Genomic DNA, 23,951 nt, shown 5'->3' on the forward strand with positions numbered 1-23,951 from the left:
ATATGATGACGGACAGTTTGGGTTCCGTCCGCACGTCTCCACTGATATGGCAATATTTGCTTTGAAACAAGTTGTCAGATATTATACGCAGAACAAAACCACAGTTTATGCCTGCTTTCTCGACTTAAGTAGTGCTTTTGATACTTTGAACCACGACCTCTTGTGGCAAAAGCTTCGAAACAAACATGTTCCGTCTGAGATGGTTGGTCTGCTGGAATATTGGTACTCTAAGCAGGCCAATAGTGTCAGATGGGGCTCTGAAATGTCTGACAGCTATAATCTTCTTTGTGGTGTGCGGCAGGGCGGCCTAACCTCGCCCGATTTGTTTAACGCCTACGTGAATGACCTTCTCGTGGAGCTGAGCAGCACTCCTGTGGGGTTCAGGCTTGGTGACAGATACGTAAATAACCTGAGTTATGCTGACGATATGGTGCTGATCAGCCCCACGATAAGGGGCTTACAGAAGCTTATAGCGATATGCGAAAAATATTCCGTTGATCATAATCTGATTTACAACGCTAATAAGACAGAAATGGTGGTATTCAGGTCGGGCAAGGGTCCGGAAAATATTCCGGAGGTCCGTCTAAATGGAAACCAAATTAAAATAGTGGAAAAGTTCAGGTACCTTGGTCACATTTTGACTACAAATTTAAAAGATGACGCGGACATTGAACGACAACGGAGGGCCTTGTGCATAGTAGGCAATATGATCGCGAGAAAATTTTTTAAGTCCGCGCCTGACGTGAAAATAACATTGTTCAGATCTTTTTGTCAGACTTTTTATACGTGTCAACTCTGGACAGACTATACTCTGAAAGCTATTGATGGTATAAGGGTAGTATATAATAATATTTTTCGACATTTGATGGGCCTGAAGCGCTACTGTAGCGCTTCAGAAATGTTTACTAAAGTTCGAGTCGATTCTTTCAGCGCCATACAAAGAAAGAGAATTGCATCTTTTATGTCTAGGGTTTACGCGTGTAAGAACACTATTATTATAGGTCTGGCGGAAAGACTGATTGGAACCACAACATATAAGTGTTGGGTAAGGCTGACGCATGGAAAGCAATAGTTTTATTTTATTTTATTTTTAATTTATGATTATTGTGATGTACAATTTTATTATCATTTTATATAGATATACAATCTTATTTTATTTTAAACATTTTTGTAACTATGGATCTCTGTGTCTGCAATAAAGATATATTATTATTTATTATTATTATAAAATAAGAATAGTGCACCGGGTATATGATGCCATTATCCATTAATCCTATTAAAGGACTGAAATTATTTTCTTACTAGACGTACCAAATTGAATTTGTCCAATCATAACGACAAATATTGGATGGCGAAGTTCGATGTTTGCTGCGTTGGTGAATCTATCTATAAATACGTTCTACATAGGAGTACATATATCACGCCTCTTTCCCGGATGGGTAGGCAGAGACCACATCCTTCCACTTGCCACGATCCCTGCATACTTCTTTCGCTTAAATACGTTCTTAGGTACTTCTCCTAAAATCCCTATAACGATAATGGAATTTTCCCACTATGTTCTGCTAATATTCTGCTATCATTACCGCACGACGCCGTTGTTGTCGCGCTTTTTTTTTTGTTTCGTTTTTTTTATGACGTGAAACGGTTTAAGATTTATTTATTTCTCAAAAAATATGTTTACAATTCACTTTTTTATTTATTATTATTGAGAATTTTTTTTTTTCGATTCGGAAATTTACATTTATGTACGAGTCGCTGTTGTGGACTTTTAACAATAAAAAATAAAACGGCTTTTTTTAATGTAACTAAAATAAATAGCTAAAAACTACGTCGCGCATGTCATGCTAAGGGGATGGTCATCATTATACGTTCCAACTTGAGTAGGTAATATCATGACATAATATCTATACACCCATAACCAAATTATTGTTTATTACAAATTTTATCAAGCCTTAAAGGATTTACAGTACAATTGCAACATTCTTTACCAGTCGATCTTAAGAAAATAGCAGTAAAATACGTGCTTTGCAAGACGACGACAAATAATTCCTTCATTCCTATAGTTTCTATGCTGTTCCATTTCATGATGAACTTTACCCATATTGGATTATGGTAAATGCGCCTAATACCTTAGTCGCCTTTTATGATATCCATTGGACAGATATGGAGGAATCCTATACCTACAAATGAGACTCTATTTTTACCGCTATTAGATATGACTCGTAGTAACGTACCTACTTACTACGGGTAGGTAGTCGTAATAATTAATAATAATTTAGTTAGTAAAACACTATAATTATAATGAGTGCTTTGATTACAATCTAAAATTTTGTTACGCTTAAGTGTTATGTAGTCGTAAAGTCAGCAAACAGTAACGTTTAATGTGTTTTATTCATTCATACCCGCCATTTTATGTGAAACCCGTAGTCAAAGGGCTATAAAGCGGTAATATAACAACTTTTATAGCTTCATTATGCGAGTACTATTGTGTAGCCATGCCCTTACTTACAGGGCAGTGAAACGTGAAGCTATTGTTAAACGAACACCTGCTTTCATGCAAATGTTACAACTAACAAACTGTTATTATATATTTGGCTAAATTTTTAGTTATTTTGTGATTAAATTGTTAAGTATTGGATTATTATATTTTAGATTTCGTTTTATTTGCAAAATAGTATGCCATCTTTCATTGAATAGAAAAACTAAAATAATGAATCACAAAGTAAGCAATTATTCAGAGCGCCATCTTTTGACACAAAGTTGAAATTATTCATACATAGACAACTTTGTCGTTGTCAAAATATTTTTTTTGAGAGACAGATAAAAAATACTTGCTTATTGTAACGATGGCGGCGTTTCCTGTCTCATTCAATATTAGAACAACAGAAAGAGACAACGATAATATAACCTTTAAAACAAATAACATTAAAACAAAAGTTTTCTTGACCACGACATCTGGCTAAAAAACTGATTTATCAGCATACAAAGTAATTTCACATACATACCTTTAATAAATTGAAGTTGTTTTTCTCCTGAACATTTGACATTTTGTCTATGATCACATCTATTATTTTTTTGCGCCTGCGCTCTTGATGGTCTACGCGACATACCTAAAATCATTTTGTGGAAAATTTGAAGTTTGTTGTTATTTGTGACAACATATAATTAATAATTATTTATGAAAGCGTTGTGCTAATTACCATTCCAGGCGCGAGGCTGAATTTTTTGGTGGCAGTCAGCCTGGATGCGTTCAGTCACTATTATTCAGTTCGAGCGGTGTACGGTAGCCATCTTGGAATCGAACAAAGCTTCAGATTTGTAGTTTCTCTGTTTATCAATAATTTTTGTGCATTTTATTGTAAATAGTTTGTATGTTTAGGATATGTACGGAACGTGCGTCCTTATGTGTAAATAGCTATGGCTGCGACACGGAAATTACAAGGTAACTTGTCATGTTATCAGGTTATAGATTGATTGACCCCAACCGTAGTAGATGCGTGTTCTAGACCACGGTTATTGTCGTGTTGACAACATCTCGGCCTTATGCGAGGTGCTAATGACAAGCATATTGTCGCATACCCTATATAAATTTAGGAAAACAAGTTACTTTTCTCCCGCTAGTTCCAATAGGAATTGGTTGGAAAGTTGGTATGCACTTCAATATATTATGACTGAGATTTCTCACTGGTTTTGCACTAAAGTAATAAGTATTACACCGACCCAATGATGACCCATCGCTTTTATCGGCATTTCCACTCATAATACCGATAAAAGTCAATGTTGTTACTGTAAAGTTTGAATAACAGGTTCCAATTTGTTGCAGGTGAAATAGACAGGTGTTTAAAAAAAGTAACGGAGGGGGTGGAGACTTTTGAGGACATTTGGCAAAAGGTTCACAATGCAACAAATAGTAATCAGAAGGAGAAGTATGAGGCGGACCTCAAGAAGGAGATTAAAAAGCTGCAGAGGTTACGGGATCAGATCAAGTCGTGGATCGCCTCGGCAGAAATTAAGGATAAGAGCACACTTTTAGAATATAGGAAACTAATAGAAACGGTGAGTTATTGATCATTATAATTATGCCAACATTGAAGGCATTTTTCTAAAAACTCGTACATTCAAATCTCAATATTCATGCACTGTGTGGGTACATTGAAAATATTAAATTTAGTTGAGGTTCCTTTGTGATACTGATATTGACAAATATTTGCTGTGCAGGGCTTAATTTGTTAGTTTTGTGGTGAATAATTTTCTTTAATTTGACCTTTGGGTCCTACTTATTGTTAGACTATTATAAATACAAAAGTTTGTGAATATATTTTGTTTTTCATGAAAAACTTACTGAGCAAATTCTGTTGTAATTTGGCACATTATTAGGTATGTTTCCACCTGTTATAACATGTAAGATGATGTATCCCAAAATTCCCATAGGGACATAACCTAAAATATTTATGGTTATAAAACTAGATCTTAATTGATAGTCTTTTTTTTAAACAAATATGATATGCAATGTTAATTATGTTTTATTTAGTGTGGGAATGATTTAAAATGAATACTGAACCACCATATTTCTCTTGTGTTTAATTATTTTTGGGAAATCACAATATTTTATAAATTTTTGATTAAAAACATATATTTACTTTACCTACCTACCTACTAAAATTGCTAATTGACCAAAGAGGTGTACTATTTGTATGGAGAAATGTATGTGAAAGAAGTACATCAGAAGCATTTAAAATAAATCAAACATTGGAATCGTATTGAGTTATATTGAGTTCATTTAAATTTCCAATATATGATATTTCTGGTTGTAAATCATCACATCAGTATGCTTTCTAAATGGTGTCAAGTAAACCAGATAATTTGAATTCTGTATAAACAAAATTGTAATCGGGTTGGGTACTAGCATACTCATAAATGTGTATGAATAGCTGAGAGGAATATGATTGTTACATAAATCTTTATCCATCCAACTACAAATAAGGAGTAACTTTGATAATAAACTATACATAGGGGGAGTAAATACTGAAAATCACATTGACTAATGAAGTTTATCCTCGGAGAAAAATAAGGAATGTTTCTGTGGGATTTAGGATAACTGATTACAAGGCATGAGCTAGTTTTTTTTTTGTATTTAAGAGAACGGCTTCATAAATGTAATAAAAACAAAAAAAAAACAAATAATGTTGCTACAATTATATCTTACAAATGTGTAATGTATAAGTAAGATAGGTGTACTATGATATTCTTTCTTATATGTATATGACTTGAAACCTTATTGTATTCAGGAGAAACCTGCAAATTTCAAGATAGACATCCTATTATTTTTATTAAAAAACTTACCTACCTATGTGTCAAATATCAAACTACCCAGTAAGATTTTCACATTCTTTAGTATTTTTACTTCATTTAGTTTAGCAATTTCTGAAATTAATTTTACTGGACATCACCTATTTGGTTAACTGATAGGATTAAAGTTGACTTTATACATTTATTGTAATAATCACAAGTAAATAACATAACGCCACAGGAGTAATTTACAATCTGTCATAGTTAATTTCAACTATTTAAGAGAGTAGAAAAAACATTGTGACAATCTTTTCGGAGTGCAAAATGTTGCCAGCTATCAGAAGACAGGTAAATTTATCATTACACACTCAAAATATTTAATTCATTCTTCTATAATCATTGAATATTACCAAATGCATTATCAGCTGTTGAGAGTTGAGAGAGAGCACCGGTTGCATCCTCACTTCTCGAAAGGTCCCCGGCCTCCAATCACAATTCTGATGTGGATGAGTCACGTTTTACAAGAAGCGACTTCAGTCTGACCTCCAGAACCTTTGCAGGGTACCTAACCCATTTGGCAACAGCAAAGTGCAGGTTTCTTCTTGATGTTTACCTTCATAAAAGCATTAGTTGGCAAACTGACATGTATAATTCAGAAAAGAGACATTGGTCCATGGGCATAGTAGGATTTGAATCTGTGGACTTGTGAGCAGCATGAGCCAAAGCTTTGAAGGCTACTGAGAATACAGTAAAGAATGTGCTTTGATGAGAGTATCATATGTTGTCAGTTTACAAGATACAAAAAGTGATTTGGCTTTGAATAGGGTTGTCATTCTTTATTGGTCTCTTTATGGACAAATATGCAATATTCCTTAAGACCCATAAAGTAATTGATTAATTTTATACAAGCTTCTTTATACCCAAATATGAGAAAAGCATAAAGACCCAGCCCCTGATAAATAAAAACGGTTTATAAATTAATTTTCAGCAAATGGAGAGGTTTAAAGTGGTGGAACGGGAGACCAAAACGAAGGCTTACTCCAAAGAGGGGCTCGGGGCCGCGCAGAAGCTCGACCCCGCGCAGAAGGAGCGGGAGGAAATGTCCTCGTGGCTAGTCTCGTCCATCGACGCACTTAATTTACAGGCAAGTGTTTATTAAAACATAGCTGATCCCGCGACTTCGTCCGCGTGGAATAGTTATTTTGGGCATCATATTTATTTTTCAGGCGGTCACGCGTATTAGAAAGAACGTTGGTTCGCCGTATTAAATGTTTCGCTGCAAATTGCTTATAACGACTATATCTCAAAACCTATTCGTCTGATTTATATACTGTAAATGGCAATTTTAGTCTACATGAAAAGCCGAAAGTAATAAACATATTTATTTGGATAAGGATTAATACTGAATTAAAGAAAATTGGTTTCAAAATAACTTATGTTTATAATAAAAAAATAATCTTTAAAAATGAACATAAAAGTGGTTATTGTAAGTAAACCTTAAGAGATAGATATATGCTCTCGCGGACTTTTTTGTGGCAAAAAATTAGTACTTCACATCTTTAGTACATTGTTTTACTATATCTTTGTTGGTTTGCGCAGCGTTCGCGTGGAAAGCTCGCAGATGGCCGACTCATTCAACTTTCACCTGCATTGTTGACGTTTCCCGTAGGAAATCCGGGATAAAATGTAGCCTATAGACTTCCTCGATAAATAGACTATCTAACAGTGAAAGAATTATTCAAATCGGTTCAGTAGTTTCTGAGATTAGCGCGTTTAAACAAACAAACAAACAAACAAACAAAACAAACTCTTCAGCTTTATAATATTAGTATAGATAGACTTCCTGGTGAAAAGTTATGTTAAAAGTGCGGTAGATAGCTGTGCCACGTATTTCCTGAGCGTTCAAAGAAAAAGAAAAAAACGAGTTTAATGAATGTGGATGAATCGACAAGAGTATGAAGGATTGTGGCAAGTTGAAATATGTAGTGTCCTAACAATTCCGGGGAAGAGGCATGATGTAATGTATATATAGATAAAATCTTGTCATCATAATTCTGGTGTTAGACCCAGATGGGTCCTCACACCTAGGAAGCGGGCCCTAGGTGCTCCTATGACCATTGGTGTGTATTGCGTGTGTCAGGTTTTTACACGAAGCGACTTCCGTCAGACCTCCACAACCTCAACCTTTGCCAGGTAACCAACCCATATTGGCACAATCTTCTGTACTTGAGTATTGTTAAGTATTGAATAGATAAAGAAAGAATCATCATTATTCTTGCCATTTGTCCCGGTCGTATCCTCCATAGTTTAGAGTAATCAATATACAAAATCACTCAATAAAATATCCATATTACATTGCAGGTTGATCAATTTGAGTCTGAAGTAGAGTCACTGTTAGTTGGTAAGAAGAAACGGCTTGACAAGGAAAAGCAGGACCGCATGGAGGAGCTTAAAGTGAAGCTTGAGAAGCACAGGTTTCATATAAAAAAGCTCGAAACGCTGCTACGGATGCTAGATAATATGTCCGTTGAAGTTGAACAGGTTAGTACGAAGGTAATATGAAGAATTATAAGATAGTCTTTTTTTCTTCCTGCTGTTACACCCTCGGGAGCACTTTTAATCATGAATTGAGTCATGTTTTTACATGAAGCCATTTGACCTCGGCAATGTTTGCTGAGGAACCTACTCTGCAGGGAAAATAACGTGCAGAACTTTGCACATTCACTGAATGGGATCATCTGAATGTCATTCAGACAACTGAATCTGTAGGGTCCTGAACAATGTTGGGGATCAAAGGCGACTACCTTCAGACACATCTTAAATGAATATTAGGACGATATTAGAAATACTATAAATTGTTGTTATTGATTGACATTTCCCAAAATTTTCCAGTATGTCAATTACATTATATTTTTAAATGACCCTAAGATTTTCCCTTTTCCCGAAATTTTGCGAACGTTATGGTACGCGATTTAACATGACATTTATATAGTTGGTCCAAAGCATAGCAGACAAGAGTGTACTGGGAACATGATCAGAAATTATAATTTATAAATATATTCTATTTCCCTTTTTGATATCAAATGTATGGTGCTGCGTGGGTCCCGGCATCAATATGAAAAAGAATAGGACCACCCGCATTTCTTTTCCATGGTTGTCGTAAAATACGGCTAAGGGATAGTTTTATAAACTTTGGATTCTTCTTCTTCTTCAGCTAGCAACCTGTCACTATTTGAATCTCAATTCTATCATTAAGCCTAACAGCTGAACATGTCCGTGTCCGGTTATAGACGCGATCATATGGATGTATAGATTATATAAAAAATAGAGAGTAGTTATACATTTCATCTTTCTCTCGAAGTACAGTTTAATTAATTTTGAAAACTTTCCAATTACAGATAAAGAGAATAAAAGACGACGTAGAATATTACATAGACTCTAGCCTGGAGCCGGGCTTCGAGGAGAACGAGTACATATACGACGACATCCGCGGCCTGGACGAGATCGACCTGAGCGGCGTGGGGCTGCCGTCGTCCGCCACCACCGACAGCAACAGCAACGCCTCGCCCGCCTCGCCGCGCTCGCCCGCCTCGCCCGCCTCGCCCGCCTCGCCCCACAGCATGCTCTCAGGTGGCTCTCAGCTTCTCTGCGGTCTCTATTGCCTTAGTAGTTTCTGGGAACCGCATCGGAACTATACAAATATGCTTACGGTCATTTTTTTTATCGGACATTTCGAACATTTAACTTAAACGTATTGGATCATATGATTACACATCCAATTGCCTGAATGTGCAGGTTTAAAAATTTTTTTTTTATTCATTATTGTGATGGGACATTTCCAACATTTAACTTAAACATATTGAATCATATGATTACATATCCATTGCCTGAATGTGCAGGTTTCTACACGATGTTTTCCGTCACCGTAAAAGCATCGGTTAGTTATCAAACTGATGTATATAAATTCGGATATAGTCGCGGTGGGATTCGAACCGGTGCCCTAATGCGCAACCTCGTTTTGACCGGGCACTTTACCGATTTGACCATCGACAGCAGAGAGAGATTTTAAGCTAAGTTTTGTGCCGCTTCCAAAGCGTCAGTGCAAAAGAAGCTGTAATAAACTTAACTAAGTGATGTTATTTATTCTAATATGCATTTAAAAAATAATGTGTGTGGATGAAGCGGGAGAGGTCAGTAAGGATCGTAGCAAGTGCAAATCCATAATTTCTGCTTATCCCAGTGAGAGACAGGCGTATTGGTATGTATGTATGTGATGTTGGAAATGTCCCAAAATAATTAATAAAAAAAATTGATTTATATTTTTGACAGGAAGAAACGTACTGGTTACGAACAACTATTAATGCGTCAAACGTCTACAATGGTACGATTGTAGATTATTTAAGGAGGAAATTTCCCTTTGTACAAAACATTTTCCCTGTAATTGCCCGAGTGAAACCATTGTTTTTTTCTTATACCAGGTACAAGTCCAATTACGTCACCAACGTTAGAAGTCCACAATCATTCGACGGATTCAACGGAGATAGAAAAAAAGAAAAAAGAGGAAATCACAATAGCGAAGGTGGGTTAATTCCGCATTATATTATTCGTATCATTGCTAAATAGGCAACACATTTAAACGCATTTTAAACAGGACAAATGAATCATATTGAAAATTAAAATGTGTTTTGAAATAAAAACACCCTCGTATGTTAGTAAGTAAATGCTTAAAATGCGTTTCAATATCACGGCTTAAGAGATCTCCCTTAATACTTTAAGAAATCTTATGTTAAGGATTTCTATACCCCCGTGGAGTCATCTATAGCACAGAACAGACAATAATTATAAAGGGTATCTGTCATATTAGAAGTCCCTGAATAGTATATAAAAAGTCATAGAGTCGATCAAGGATACAAAAAAATCTAGAGAAAATGAAGTTTATATCCGTTCTTTAGAAAAAGTTATATCAACTATCTTTGATCGCAACTGTGCTTTATGTTTTATGTAAATTTTGGTCCGGACTTATAATTGGTGCGAGTCTAAATAACCCATTGTGGACCAATATTTTGCAACATGATTGTCAAATAATTAAATTTGCAAGTTAATTACGAAATATGTATCGAAATGTTCACTGAAATCGATTAATTCGTAAATAAACTTATGATTTTTTGTGACTAAATTTAGTATATCACTTATTTTTCATAACATTTGCTACGAAATGTTGGTCCACATAGAATAAAAAATAGGTACAGATGCGCCAATAGCTGTGTGTTACATTTGCAGCCGGTTAAACCGCTGCCCCTCCGCGCGGTGACTTCCAGCCTCGTGGGCAATAGCACCAATAACGTTAGTTCCTTGCTCAATAGCGCGGCGGTCACCACAAATAGGTCAGTCCCCAATTTTACCCCATTTTTTTTATTATTTGTTGCCAGAATTATTATTTGCTTGATAGAAAATTAGGGAAATATGTGCTCTGTAAGTTTGGTCGGTGAGTTTTGTAGGAAGTTTAGCACCAATAACGTTAGTTCCTTGCTCAATAGCGCGGCGGTCACCACAAATAGGTCAATCCCCAATTTTACCCCATCTTTTTTATTTTTTGTTGCCAGAAGCATTATTTGCTTGATAGAAAATTAGGGAAATATATGCTCTGTAAGTTTTGTCAGTGAGTTTTGTAGTTAATTTAACGCCATCAACGTTAGTTCCTTGCTCAATAGCGCGGCGGTCACAACAAATAGGTCAGTCCCCAATTTTACCCTATTTTTTTTTATTATTTATTGCCAGAATTAAAACTATTTTGATAGAAAATTAGAAAAATATATGTTCTGTAAGATTTGTAGGTAATGTACGCTAGTACGCGAAGTAACGCCAGATTGATGATTATTTTCTTGATAGAAAATTAAGGAAATGTTGCCAAAAAAATGCTTAATGCGATATCTATGCTCTATAAGGTGTAGAAAGTAGGTATGGTCGGTGAGCGATATGTTACAAAAAATGTGCTTTATTTGGTATTTAACATTTAGCAGGTGTACTTTTCTAGGTAATAACGTTAGTTCACATAACTTGGTCACTCCCAATTGCTTTCAAATTTTCGTGATTTTCAATAGATCTTGGCAAGTGGAAATATGTAGTCTCCGGGGAAAACGCGTGATTTTATGTATGTTTGTAAGTGTTCTGATTGTATTTTTGTTGAATATTTATCTTGCCTTGGTCAGACTCGTACATAGTAGTTTTGCATTGGGTAGGCAAGTTGAAGTTCTAGTTGATAATTGGAGAATTGTGTAGGTTAATTTGGTCTTTGAGGTTTGTGAAATTATACCGCGTAAGGGATTTGCAGTGTATGTGTAATAATTGGGAATACGTTTGGATGAGAAAGAATGACATACGGTACGAACCTCTCAAAGAGCCAGTTACGATTCTAATGGTTATTTCACTCGTTATGAATTAACTAACTGGTAGAGAATGCCAAACGGCATTAAGTCCGCCTTTTGTACATTTTATTTTGTGCAATAAAGTTTCAAATAATCAAATAAATAACCTTCTATTGGTCCGTTTTAATCCATCATACAGGCGTTAGTTCCTGTTGCATGCTTCTCGGAATAATCTAAGAGTGGGTTGGTCAGGTTTTTAGGTTAGGTTAGGTACGTAAAGATAGTCCATATCTTTAGACGTAAATAAATGAAAACAATCTTGTTATATGTTTAAAAAATATTTGTCACTCTCACACTACAAACTTTTTATTAGAAATATATTTTCTGTTAGTGCTATAATGTAACAAGTAATGTTATTTCATTTAAAAAAAATATTAAAATTGACCATTGTTATCGTCAACAGTATAAGCGTCCCAGTCCTGCCCGCGACTCCGCTGTCGGCGCTGTCGGGCTCCTCCACGCCCAGCAAGCAGCCGGCGGCCAGTCCGCCGCATCACAACCTTCACCACCCGTTACATATGAGAACAACAGGTATTAACGTCTTGTCTATCAGGTTATCTTGATGTTGACGTTATATCTAAATAATCCCACTGAAAAAGTGTCCGAAACAAAATAAATACGTGCGCTCGTTCGAAAAGTGATCGTAAAGTATTAAAGTAAAGCACAAAATTGAACTCTAATTCATAATGAACAGTGTGTAACATTAATTGTGAGTTTTATTGCAATACAATAAGATCCATTAAGAGAGGTAAACTTTTAAAATGGCGGATACGAGTTTGAACGATTTTTATTTTGCTTGATTGAAGTATCCTGCTTTAAATCTTGGCAAAGAATTATTTTATCTTACTCATCTAGTTGTTTACGCTAAAAATGACTGGATGAGTAAAATAAAAAATATGTTACTAACTAACAAATTTTCCCCGCAACCTCCACTTATCCTAGGTTTTTCAAATGCCCTGTAGTCAATATAAACTGTTGATACTGAGTACCTAATCCAACTAACTAGTCTCGAATAGATACTCGTACTATACAAAGTAACAAAATCTTTCCAGATCAACGTACTATTAACTAGTTAGAGTAACTAATTAGTAATTATCATTTTAGTCCATTTAAATTTTCAAATCGGCTCAAAGGTCTGAAACAAGTTTATCTAAAATTTTATAGTATGGAAAAATGTACAGGTTTAAAGATACCGGAAGCGTTACGTTCTTCGTAGTGAATATATTCCTAAAGGTTATCAGACCCGATAACCCTTCTAATTGGCTAGTAATGTATAGTTCAATAATGACAAATAACTTTACGTTAACTAAATGAGAAAAAATGTCTTCCAAAACGACCTGTTTACGCGTTGTTTACAAAATAAACAAGTTCGCTGGATGAATGGGTAATTCATTACGACGCATAAGCAAATATGGCGTCATGCCAAACCGCGTACGTAGATTTGGAAATGCGCCAATCACCACGGCAGTCGCCAGGCTGAAGCCAGCGCGGCTTGTGCCTGAAAAAATAAATAAATAAAATAAACAATGCGCCGTTTTAAATTTGGAAAATAATGGACGATGGTAATACTTATGCATGCGTTTGAAATGTGATTTTAATGTGTTCCAAGTTCAAATTTTATGTAAGAACGCGTGAAGGTCGCGTGTGTGCGTGTTTTGTGTATGTACTAATAGGTAATTATCTTTGCGTGTGTTTAAATAATAAGTACGTTCTTTTTTTTTTAATATTGTAATTTAAATCGAGCTTTGGTATTGTAATGCATGTAGTCTCAAATGTGATTTCTTTCAGTTCATTGTTGTTCATTTTTAAAACGAATTAAAAGTAATCTCTACCAGAGATTTATTTTTGAATTTTTTTTTGTACTGATGCAGTGTCAATATCAATGCATATTTATTCACTAAGGCAAAAATACAAGCGTCAGTGTTATTTAATTGATAAACAAAAGCTATACGACCTGGCTCGTCATTAGTTGGACTTTTTTTAAACCAAATTGGACCGTATCCATAAAAAACGAATCATATTTAAAATCGGAACGTTTCGTGCAATGTAAGGAAATCTGCGCATGCGACGACGTGCGCACAACACGACGTCATTACACGTTAAAATTGATTTCACACTAATTGTACGCATAAAATAGCTGTAAAATAATGTTTGAATTTCAAAACATTACATAACTATAATTTAAGTACCTATTTTTTATTACACCTAAATAAATAGTTTCAGAAAAAAAAAACAATATTCGTTTATAAGATTATTATAAAAGATTTGAGGCAAGTAAGTAGCGCAGTAGAAGGCTCTATATAATAAATCAGGCTAGTCGTTACTTTAGCGTTCTAATAACGACAGAGATAACCAATTCTACAAATAAATAAATTTAATTTAAAAAAACGTACCGTACGAAATATGATTTATGTTTTTCTTACAAATGTTTACAAACGGTGATGCACTGGCCGGGTCAACGACCGTAGTACTACGATGAGTCATGCGCACGATCAGCTGATAACTGTTATGAATAACTATACGTTGTGATGTGCGTTATGTGTGTGTGTATTCTTTATCGCATAGTGATAATCTGATAATCTTTAAATATCATTAAAAAATAGGAAAATATTTTTTTTTTCTATCATATTTTCTCGCGGCCGTATTTATGAAAAAAAATATTTACCTGCATCTTTGCTTTAAAATTTTTTTTTTGAAATTTTGTTTGTGTGATGCCATATAAGACATAATTTTCCGGTAAAGTAGAATAAATAAATACGTGCCAAATTACACACACATTACATATTTTGGAACTTGTGTTACTAACTCTTATCAACTTTCAAAATTACCAGCTAGTTGAAAAGTTTTCAAAATTAATTTTAAATTCAGTTAAATCATTTACCATTTTTTAAACATGTTTACTTTTCTGAATCCGAGGCTTAAAACAATGTAAAGGTAGAGAGAGATAGATACTCATTTGAACTGTTTTTTTTTGTTACAGAAGTAGTGGAGAATGGTCCCGTGTCGATTGCGCCCGCGCATACGAATACACACATACCACCCTCCACGCAAGTGCCACCTGTAAGTGATTATACATAAACCTAAATGTTTATAAATATCCTAGTCTAATATAGTAGTGACGTGTGGTTCCCGGCGTTAAAGAATAGGACCACTCCATCTCTGTCCCATGGATGTCGTTAAATGCGACTAAGGGATAGGCTAATAAACTCGGGATAGGTACTAGGAACTTGTCACTATTTAAATCTCAATTCCATTATAAAGCTGTTTTCGCCGCTTTTTCCACACATGCACTTTGGATATAATTAGATTTAAGTGATGTGACGTCAATGTGTGATACCTTGTATCCGATTTTGAGAATAAATCTATTAATAGGTACTAATCTTTTTTCAGACGTCAAAAAGTTCGTCAGTTCCTCTCGTGCTGTGTAACCCTCACTCGGCGAGCGAGAGCAGCGGCGAGCCGGCGGTGAACGGGCCCTCCAACCCGCTCCTCTCGCACGCGCACAACAAGTAGGTGTCTCTGTCTGCCTGCCCCCCGGCGGCTCTGTCTACCCCGCTAGCTGTGTGCCCCTCACTCGGCGAGCGAGAGCAGCGGCGAGCCGGCGGTGAACGGGCCCTCCAACCCGCTCCTCTCGCACGCGCACAACAAGTAGGTGTCTCTGTCTGCCTGCCCCCCGGCGGCTCTGTCTACCCCGCTAGCTGTGTAACCCTCACTCGGCGAGCGAGAGCAGCGGCGAGCCGGCGGTGAACGGGCCCTCCAACCCGCTCCTCTCGCACGCGCACAACAAGTAGGTGTCTCTGTCTGCCTGCCCCCCGGCGGCTCTGTCTACCCCGCTAGCTGTGTAACCCTCACTCGGCGAGCGAGAGCAGCGGCGAGCCGGCGGTGAACGGGCCCTCCAACCCGCTCCTCTCGCACGCGCACAACAAGTAGGTGTCTCTGTCTGCCTGCCCCCCGGCGGCTCTGTCTACCCCGCTAGCTGTGTGCCCCTCACTCGGCGAGCGAGAGCAGCGGCGAGCCGGCGGTTTATTAATCAATTAATGTTCGTTCCCGCGGAAATAGCGGGGAATTCACTCTTAGTGACCTCCTAGACCACAAGGAACTTAGATACAATGTTTTAAATCTCTAGATCTAGCGATATAATACATTCAGTCAGAAAAGTATCGGGAATGGATTATTTATTTATGGTTCCAAATTCAAATTTTTGTTTTTTTTGTTGTTGTTAGATTGGCACAACTGTTTTCCATTTTGGCGCGGAGTTTGAGTTGCATTGCATCTGTTGTTTACATTAAATACAGTGCTATTTTTAGTTATATCATATCTAGTGTGTATTGCTAATTTCATAATAGATAAAAACATCGAACAAAGAGTGTGTCTTAAATTTTGCATTGCCAATGGAATATCGTGTTCGGAGTCACTGAAAATGTTACAGAAGGCTTACGGTGAATCGACTTTATCAAAAACTCGTGCTTATGAGTGGTACAAAGCGTTCAAAAGCGGTCGAGATGTGATGGAAGATTTGCCTCGCTCTGGTAGGCCATCAACGTCTGCAACTGAAGTTAACATCGCAAAAGTGAAGGAAATAGTGACTGAAAATCCTCATTCAACTTTGAGAGAGATAGCCACCGAACTTTCTGTATCTCACGAGTCGATCCGTACCATTTTAACTAATAATTTGGGTATGAAACATGTTGCCGCTCGGCTAGTCCCAAAAGACCTGAATTTTTTTCAAAAACTCAATCGCATGAGAGTCGCTGAGGACATGCTAGAACGAGTCAATTCCGACCCAACATTCATGAAACGCATTGTTACTGGTGACGAGACGTGGGTTTACGAGTTTGACATGCAAACTAGTCAACAAGCTTCGGAGTGGCGCCTTCCAACTGAACCGAAACCGAAAAAACCACGCCAAAGTCGTTCAAAAGTCAAAGTCATGTTGACTGTTTTCTTTGACTATCGCGGTGTTGTGCACTCGGAATTCTTGCCGGAAGGTCAAACGGTAAATAAGGAATATTATTTGAGTGTTATGCGGCGTTTAAGAGAGCAAATCCGACGAAAAAGGCCAGATTTGTGGAAAGAAAATTCTTGGATTTTGCACCATGATAATGCACCTTCGCACAAGGCCATCATTGTGAACGAATTTTTAACCAAACACTCAACAAATACCATCGAGCAACCACCATATTCACCAGATATGGCTCCAGCCGACTTTTTTCTTTTTCCTTAACTCAAATTACCACTTCGTGTCACCCGTTTTCAATCGGTAGAAGACATAAAAGAGAATTCGCGGCGAGAACTGACCTCAATTCCGGAAACAGCGTTTAAAAAATGTTTTGATGATTGGATTATTCGTTGGCGTAAGTGTATCGTTTCTAAAGGAGCATATTTTGAAGGTGATAAAATAAATTTGGATGAATAACAAACAGTTTGTGTATTATTGATCTTTTCCTGCTACTTTCTTGACAGAGTAGTATATATAATTATATAATAGGTATAATATATACAGGGTGACATTTAAAACAACTGCATCTTTTTAAACATAGACTATACCCATGCTTCTGAGTCGTTTGAGCCTATTTTTATTTAAATTAAACGTCATCATTTTCACATTTAAAAAACCCTCAAAAACTACGTCACACGCTTTATTAAAGACCAATACTACAAAAAGAAATTAAAACTAAACATGTAAATAAATGTCTGAAAAATAAATTATTTTTCTAGTATCAAGATCTAGTAAAGTAAAGAGTTGTCGAGATCACTCAGCTGAATGAATTGTGTCGTTGACCTCTGAATCTTACGCGTCGCTTTTCCGCCGGCCGGGGTGATATGACGTATTTAGGATCGTGGATTTTGATACTTTTATTTTTTTTCGTACTTTCGTAAATATGAACCGATATTTTTCTTTTAACGTTTTTAAATATCCTTTAGATGAGTACACTTAACAGTTAAATTTATGCAGTTGAATTAAAAGTCAACCTGTATAGGCAGAACCAGTTGTCTTGAAAAGATTTGATGGGCCGCGTTGAGCTGTTTTGGAAGTTATTAATGATAGAATTGAGAACTAAATAGGTTGCTAGTCCTAGCCTGCTAAAAGAAAAATCTCATGTTTACAAGCCTGTCCATTTACGAAATACATAAGTCGCTTTTTACGACATACATAACAAAGAGATTGAGTGGTCTTATTCCTTACTTTATTTTATATATAATATAAACACTTATTTACTCGATATAGAGGTTTTTTTTTGTAAAACCTACATATACAATAGAGGTTTTTTTTTTGTAAAATATCTACATAAATATTTATAGTGTTATCGTAATTTCCAGTGGGCGAGTGAGCGAGACGTGCATGCTGGGCGCGCGGCCCGAGCTGCCGGCCGGCACCGCCTCGCTCAAGAGCATGGCGCAGGAGGCCGTGCACCGCGCGGGGCTGGAGCACCACGCGCAGGTGGCTATACTACACTTTGTATTATATTATATTATATTATAAACTAGCGGCCCGCCCCGGCTTCGCACGGGTGCTAAATTCGAAAAAAAAATAAACATAAAAACCTCCCTCTTGAATCACTCTACCTGTTACAAAAACATACATACATATCATCACGTCTATATCCCTTGCGGGGTAGACAGAGACAACAGTGTTGAAAAGAGTGATAGGTCACGTTCAGCTTTTTGGCTTAAAGATAGAATTGAGATTCAAATAGTGACAGGTTGCTAGCCTGTCGCCTAAAAAAGAATCCCAAGTTTGTAAGCCTATCCCTTAGTCGCCTTTTACGACATCCATGGGAAACAGATGGAGTGGTCCTATTCTTTTTTGTATTGGTGCCGAGAACCACACGGCATACAAGGTCACGTCCGTATCAAACGTGATTATAAATAAATATAAATATATACGGGACAAATTACACAGATTGAGTTAGCCTCGAAGTAAGTTAGAGATTTGTGTTACGAGATACTAACTCAACGATACTATATTTTATAATAAATAATTATATAGATAAACATCCAAGACCTAAGCCAATCAGAAAAAGTTCGTTTCTCGTCATGCCCTGGCCGGGATTCGAACCCGGGACCTCCGGTGCCACAGACAAGCGTTCTACCGCTGCGCCACAGAGGCCGTCGAACTATATATATATATATATATATATATATATATATATATATATATATATATAGCTATATATATGTGTGAGTGTATAATTACTTGTTTATTTGTCCTCCCGCAGCCCCCCAGCGGGCGGCGGGCGGCGCTGTCGGCGGCGCACATCCCGCCGCTGCTGGGCGTCGCGCCGCTCGGGCCCGCGCCGCTCACCAAGGTAGCGTTGTGTACTCTCTTATAGGTCTACTACCACTTTTATAGGTCTACTACCACTTTTATAGGTCTACTACCACTTTTATAGGTCTACTACCACTTTTATAGGTCTACTACCACTTTTATATGGTCTACTACCACTTTTATATGGTCTACTACCACTTTTATAGGTCTACTACCACTTTTATAGGTCTACTACCACTTTTATATGGTACATCGGTGTTCGACGGTGTAGAATAGTACCTATGACTGACCGACGACATACATACATACATATAATCACATCTATATCCCTTGCGGGGTAGACAGAGCCAACAGTCTTGTAAAGACTGATAGGCCACGTTCAGCTATTTGGCTTTAATATAGAATTGAAATTCAAATAGTGGCAGGTTGCTAGCCCATCGCCTAAAAAAGAATCCCAAGTATGTAAGCCTATCCCTTAGTCGCCTTTTACGACATCCATGGGAAAGAGATGAAGTGGTCCCATTCTTTTTTGTATTGGTGCCGGGAACCACACGGCACTGACCGACCGACGAATCTGGCCGAATGAAAACGTTAGTGTAATAACTTTAAGTCACGAGTCTTTGTTAATGTTTGTTGTTTTTATTACGTGCGCAGATTGATTGAACTAGCACCTAGGTCATGATTGAAAATCAGCGTGTTGCTCTATAGAAATAAATGAGTTGAGTTGTGAACTTTTTTGTGTTGCTGCAACTCACACCCTTATTAATTTGTGTTTCATATGAAATTGTAAATTAAGCTGTCTTAGGTGATATAAAAAAAATGGGATTTTGTTTGTCACGATTTCGTCATGAATACGTATTTATACGACCTTAACCACATATCATAGCAATAATAACATATATATTTCATATCTATGTTATTATTGCTATGATTTTTTTCATCAGAACCGATTCTTCATTACACCCTCATTTTTTAGTTTCTTAGTAGGAATTTCCCGGTTCCAAAAATTGTAACGTTGTAAATACACCATTTCACCAGAAAATATCCATCAAGATTCTTCATTATTTTCATTAGGTACATCTTAATTCCCCCCCCCCCTTTTTTGTTTCTCAGTAAAGGAGTTTTCCAGTTTCGAATATTTGGAATGTTTCAGGAGCACCAGTTACAATTCCAGATGATGGAGGCGGCGTACTACCACATGCCGCACCCCTCCGACTCCGAGAGGACCAGGGTCTACCTGCCGAGGAATATATGCCAGACGCCCATATATTACAACCAGGTAATCATTAATGCCTTATTTACATACATATATAAGTCACGCCTCTTTCTCAGTAGCGGAGACTACATCTTTCCATTTGGCACAAATCTTTCGCTTCATACTTACATATAAGCACGTCTTGCGCGGTAGACAGAGTCAACAGTATCGAAAAGACCAAAAGTCATGTTTGGCTGTATATCTTAATGATAGAATCGAGATTCATATAGTGACAGGTTGATAGCTTGCCGCCTAAAAGAAGAATCCCAAGTAACAATAAGCCCATCCCTTAGTCGCCTTTTACGACAGCCATGGGAAAGAAATGCAGTGGTCCTGATCTCTTTTTTGTTGGTACCGAGTGCCGTGTGGTTATACGGCACGGTCTCGATAATTTGTGTAGAATAAGCGCCATCTATCGAACGGTGGTTGACTTCTCGACTTGATCACTTAGTAATTCCCATTTACAGTAAACACAAGTGTCGCTATAAACAATACATTTGACATCATTACAGGTGCTACTCCCGCACTCGGACTCGGTGGAATTCTTCCAAAGGCTGTCCACGGAGACTCTGTTCTTCGTGTTCTACTACATGGAGGGCACGAAGGCACAGTACCTCGCCGCCAAAGCGCTTAAGAAGCAGAGTTGGAGGTTCCACACCAAGTACATGATGTGGTTCCAGAGGCACGAGGAGCCCAAGGTCATCAACGAGGAGTTTGAGCAGGTATTGATTTTGTTTTTGCTAGAGTCTAAGTCATATATAAGGGGGGTGATGGGGAGGGATTCCTATTGTTTGCATCGGTAATCGGTAACGGAACAATTATACATACATATAACCACGTCTATATCCATTGAGATTCAAATGCTGAAGAAGCAACTGTTGAAAGGTTCCATACCAGATTAAGTTCCTTTCTACGTAAATACCACCTTGTATAAGGGTTCTCTAATTAAAAATACTAAGGGTAACCTTAGGCACCCAATCCTCAAAATTTTACAGAACATAATATATCAAATTACTTCAATTTTTCCTTCTAATACCCATTAAAATATGTTTTTTTTTTAAAATACGTTCCAGGGCACATACATCTACTTCGACTACGAGAAATGGGGCCAGCGCAAAAAAGAGGGCTTCACGTTCGAGTACAAGTACTTAGAGGACCGGGACTTGAACTGAGATCATTCCGTCGCACGACAGTATTCCTCCACCGCCGGCCGCCCCGGGGCTGCGCACGCGCAACACACGAATATAATGGTCAAATGTGATATTTTTATAGGTCCGCTCGTTTGATGTATGATTTATATATAGTCGATTTTGAACGAAATTAAATTGTTTTCAATGATAAAGCGATCCGATGTTTATGTAAAAATTTGTATTTTGAATGTGTGATACCGTTTTTTAATTACGCGAAAGAATCGAATTGATATTTTTAATATTTGTGTGTCGTCTTGAACTACTGAACCGATTTTTAGAAATGCTCTCTGTAAAGATAGCGACATTTTAAATTCGGAGATACGTCTTTCTCCACTAGTGGGGTAGACAGTGCTGAACAATTTAATTTCGTCTAAATCGTCACCGAAACGCTACGTGTTGTAAAAATCGTTGATCGTTTTTCTCGAAATTGTGTTACGATCGTTTTTATAGAATTGTCAATAGATTAATCATTTTTAAAGTACCTACGCATCGAATTTATTTGAATTTTTTTTTTCGGTAAATCACAAAATTCCTTACAGAAAGACGTGGTTTCGAGTAAATGATGTTTCGCGATGATGTTCGGGCCGCGTTTGGCTCGCGTTCAAATATGCATTATTCCAGGTTATGTTCCAGCGGTAACGTTACTTTATAACGGTTTGAACTCAAAAGTCTTGAGTTCAAATCGTCTGAACTTCAGAATATGTGGCTATATACAAAAAATTGCGAACACTAGTTTTTTTTTCCCCTATATCATATATTAGATCGATATGATTGATTGATCAAGAAATTTCATTTCAACCATTATAAAATTAACTATGTTTCTGAAACGCAAAGTGTTAAATACAAATAATTTATCAGTAATATTCGTTAAAACTTAATACATTATCTGACTTAACCCTCGATTGTACAAAATAAAAATAAATAAAATTGTGGTTGAAGACAAACGTAAAATAATATATTGTTATCATTTATAAATGTATAATTCTGAAGTTCGGAAAGTTGGCACCGCAAATACCTCTGTTGTTATAGAAATAAGCTAAGTTAAGGGCATGTTGTAAACATGTTTCATGTGAACACAAGCCAAGACCGACCTGTGTATAAGATTAGAACGACTACGAATGCGTATTTTCGCGTTGGGCGACTGGTTTTACAAGATAAATTTTCGGCTGAATATAACTTAGTATAAAGTGAGTGAAAATCTTGAGCAGTTATAATTGAAAAGCGTCTATGCGTATCGCGTCTCTTGTTTTAGCTCAGTTCCTTATAATTAGTATAATTTAATATGCGTCAAGTCAGAATGCCATCTTCTCGAAATGTCAAAACGCTCGCAAATAGTCACGTTCTGGAAATGCCAAGTTACAAATTAAAATAACTATTTGTTTTGTTAAACCAATAGTTATTTTAAAAACTAAGTTGGCGTTTGAAGAAGTTGGCTATTTGCAAGCGTTTGGTTGGCATTCTGAGCTAATATGAAATTTATTTTTCGAGACTTTAAAAAACCTATTCCAAGACATATCGACATAGGTATAGGTACTTAAGGTTTATAAATCTGGGTAAATTAAAAAAAATAGAACTATCTTCCGGTTCCCAAAGCGTAACACGCTATCGCTACATACGGTTGCTGAATTATAATGAGTACAAAACCAAGCTCTCGAACCAACTTCACTAAAACACTTATTAGATGTTACTCGTCTGTACATATTTATTATTTAAGACTACCATGTGATATAGCTTAAAACTAACCTGAATCTCCTAAAAGTATAACGCGCTACGCTTGCGCATTTTTAAAACGCGATATGCATAGACTTAGCACACCAACGCCGTATTTATAGACGAAAGGTTTAAAATCAACATAGAACAAATAATAAAAGAGATTATTGTCGAACTACTTCTTAAAAAAAACCTCTTATCCAACTCGAAATTCTATCAGTGATGTATGCTAGTCTTAGTATCATACCTTGTAAGGAACAAGTCAATATTGCGCGGCCCGGACCTCGTTTGTGGTTGACGCAGAACGGACAGTTCGCAAAATGTACAATAATGCATTATGGACAGTTAAAATCTAGTTATCAGTGTGACAAGAAATTTAAAATGAACGGTCTAATGTAAAATTTTATTAATTTTTAAGATTACGCACTGAACATGTGTAATCAATGTAATAAGCCTCTAAATTAAATTTATACAAAATTGTACCTCAATTTGAAACGAAATAGCATATTGAACAGAGTTTTAAAGCGATTTTTGCGAATTGCGACATTTGCGAATGCCTACATTTCATGTAAGTCGTTGCCATTTTGCGTTGTACATTTCGCGCTTCCTACGTTCTGCGCGCAACGAATATTGTTTTAACCCTTTACAGCGACCGATCTTAATAAGTTGATGATGAAAAAAAAAAAGAAGTAAATAATAATTGTTAAGGCCGACCTTTTTCTCGCTACACGATGTGTCATAATTGGACAAATGCCACCCGCGGTGGTCGTGTAAAAATAGTTTTAAAATATTGTGGTTATGACACGTTTTGC

At 36.8% G+C, this 23,951-nt stretch overlaps 1 protein-coding gene across 1 annotated transcript; it reads left to right on the top strand.

The window, feature by feature from the left end:
* Window positions 1-3,062: 3,062 nt before the first annotated feature.
* LOC106143251 (CCR4-NOT transcription complex subunit 3) lies at window positions 3,063-22,239 on the top strand. Its single transcript, XM_060947380.1, has 16 exons — window positions 3,063-3,442; window positions 3,824-4,056; window positions 6,278-6,433; window positions 7,651-7,830; window positions 8,688-8,919; window positions 9,768-9,868; window positions 10,570-10,673; window positions 12,118-12,245; window positions 14,695-14,774; window positions 15,105-15,223; window positions 15,557-15,640; window positions 18,036-18,156; window positions 18,935-19,024; window positions 20,138-20,263; window positions 20,752-20,961; window positions 21,313-22,239. Exons 1-16 carry the CDS (start codon window positions 3,418-3,420, stop codon window positions 21,409-21,411), a joined length of 2,088 nt encoding a protein of 695 aa, XP_060803363.1. The 5' UTR covers window positions 3,063-3,417; the 3' UTR covers window positions 21,412-22,239.
* The last annotated feature ends 1,712 nt before the right edge of the window (window positions 22,240-23,951 follow it).

This window comes from Amyelois transitella, chromosome 13 (assembly GCF_032362555.1).
Source record: "Amyelois transitella isolate CPQ chromosome 13, ilAmyTran1.1, whole genome shotgun sequence".
Lineage (NCBI taxonomy): Eukaryota > Metazoa > Arthropoda > Insecta > Lepidoptera > Pyralidae > Amyelois > Amyelois transitella.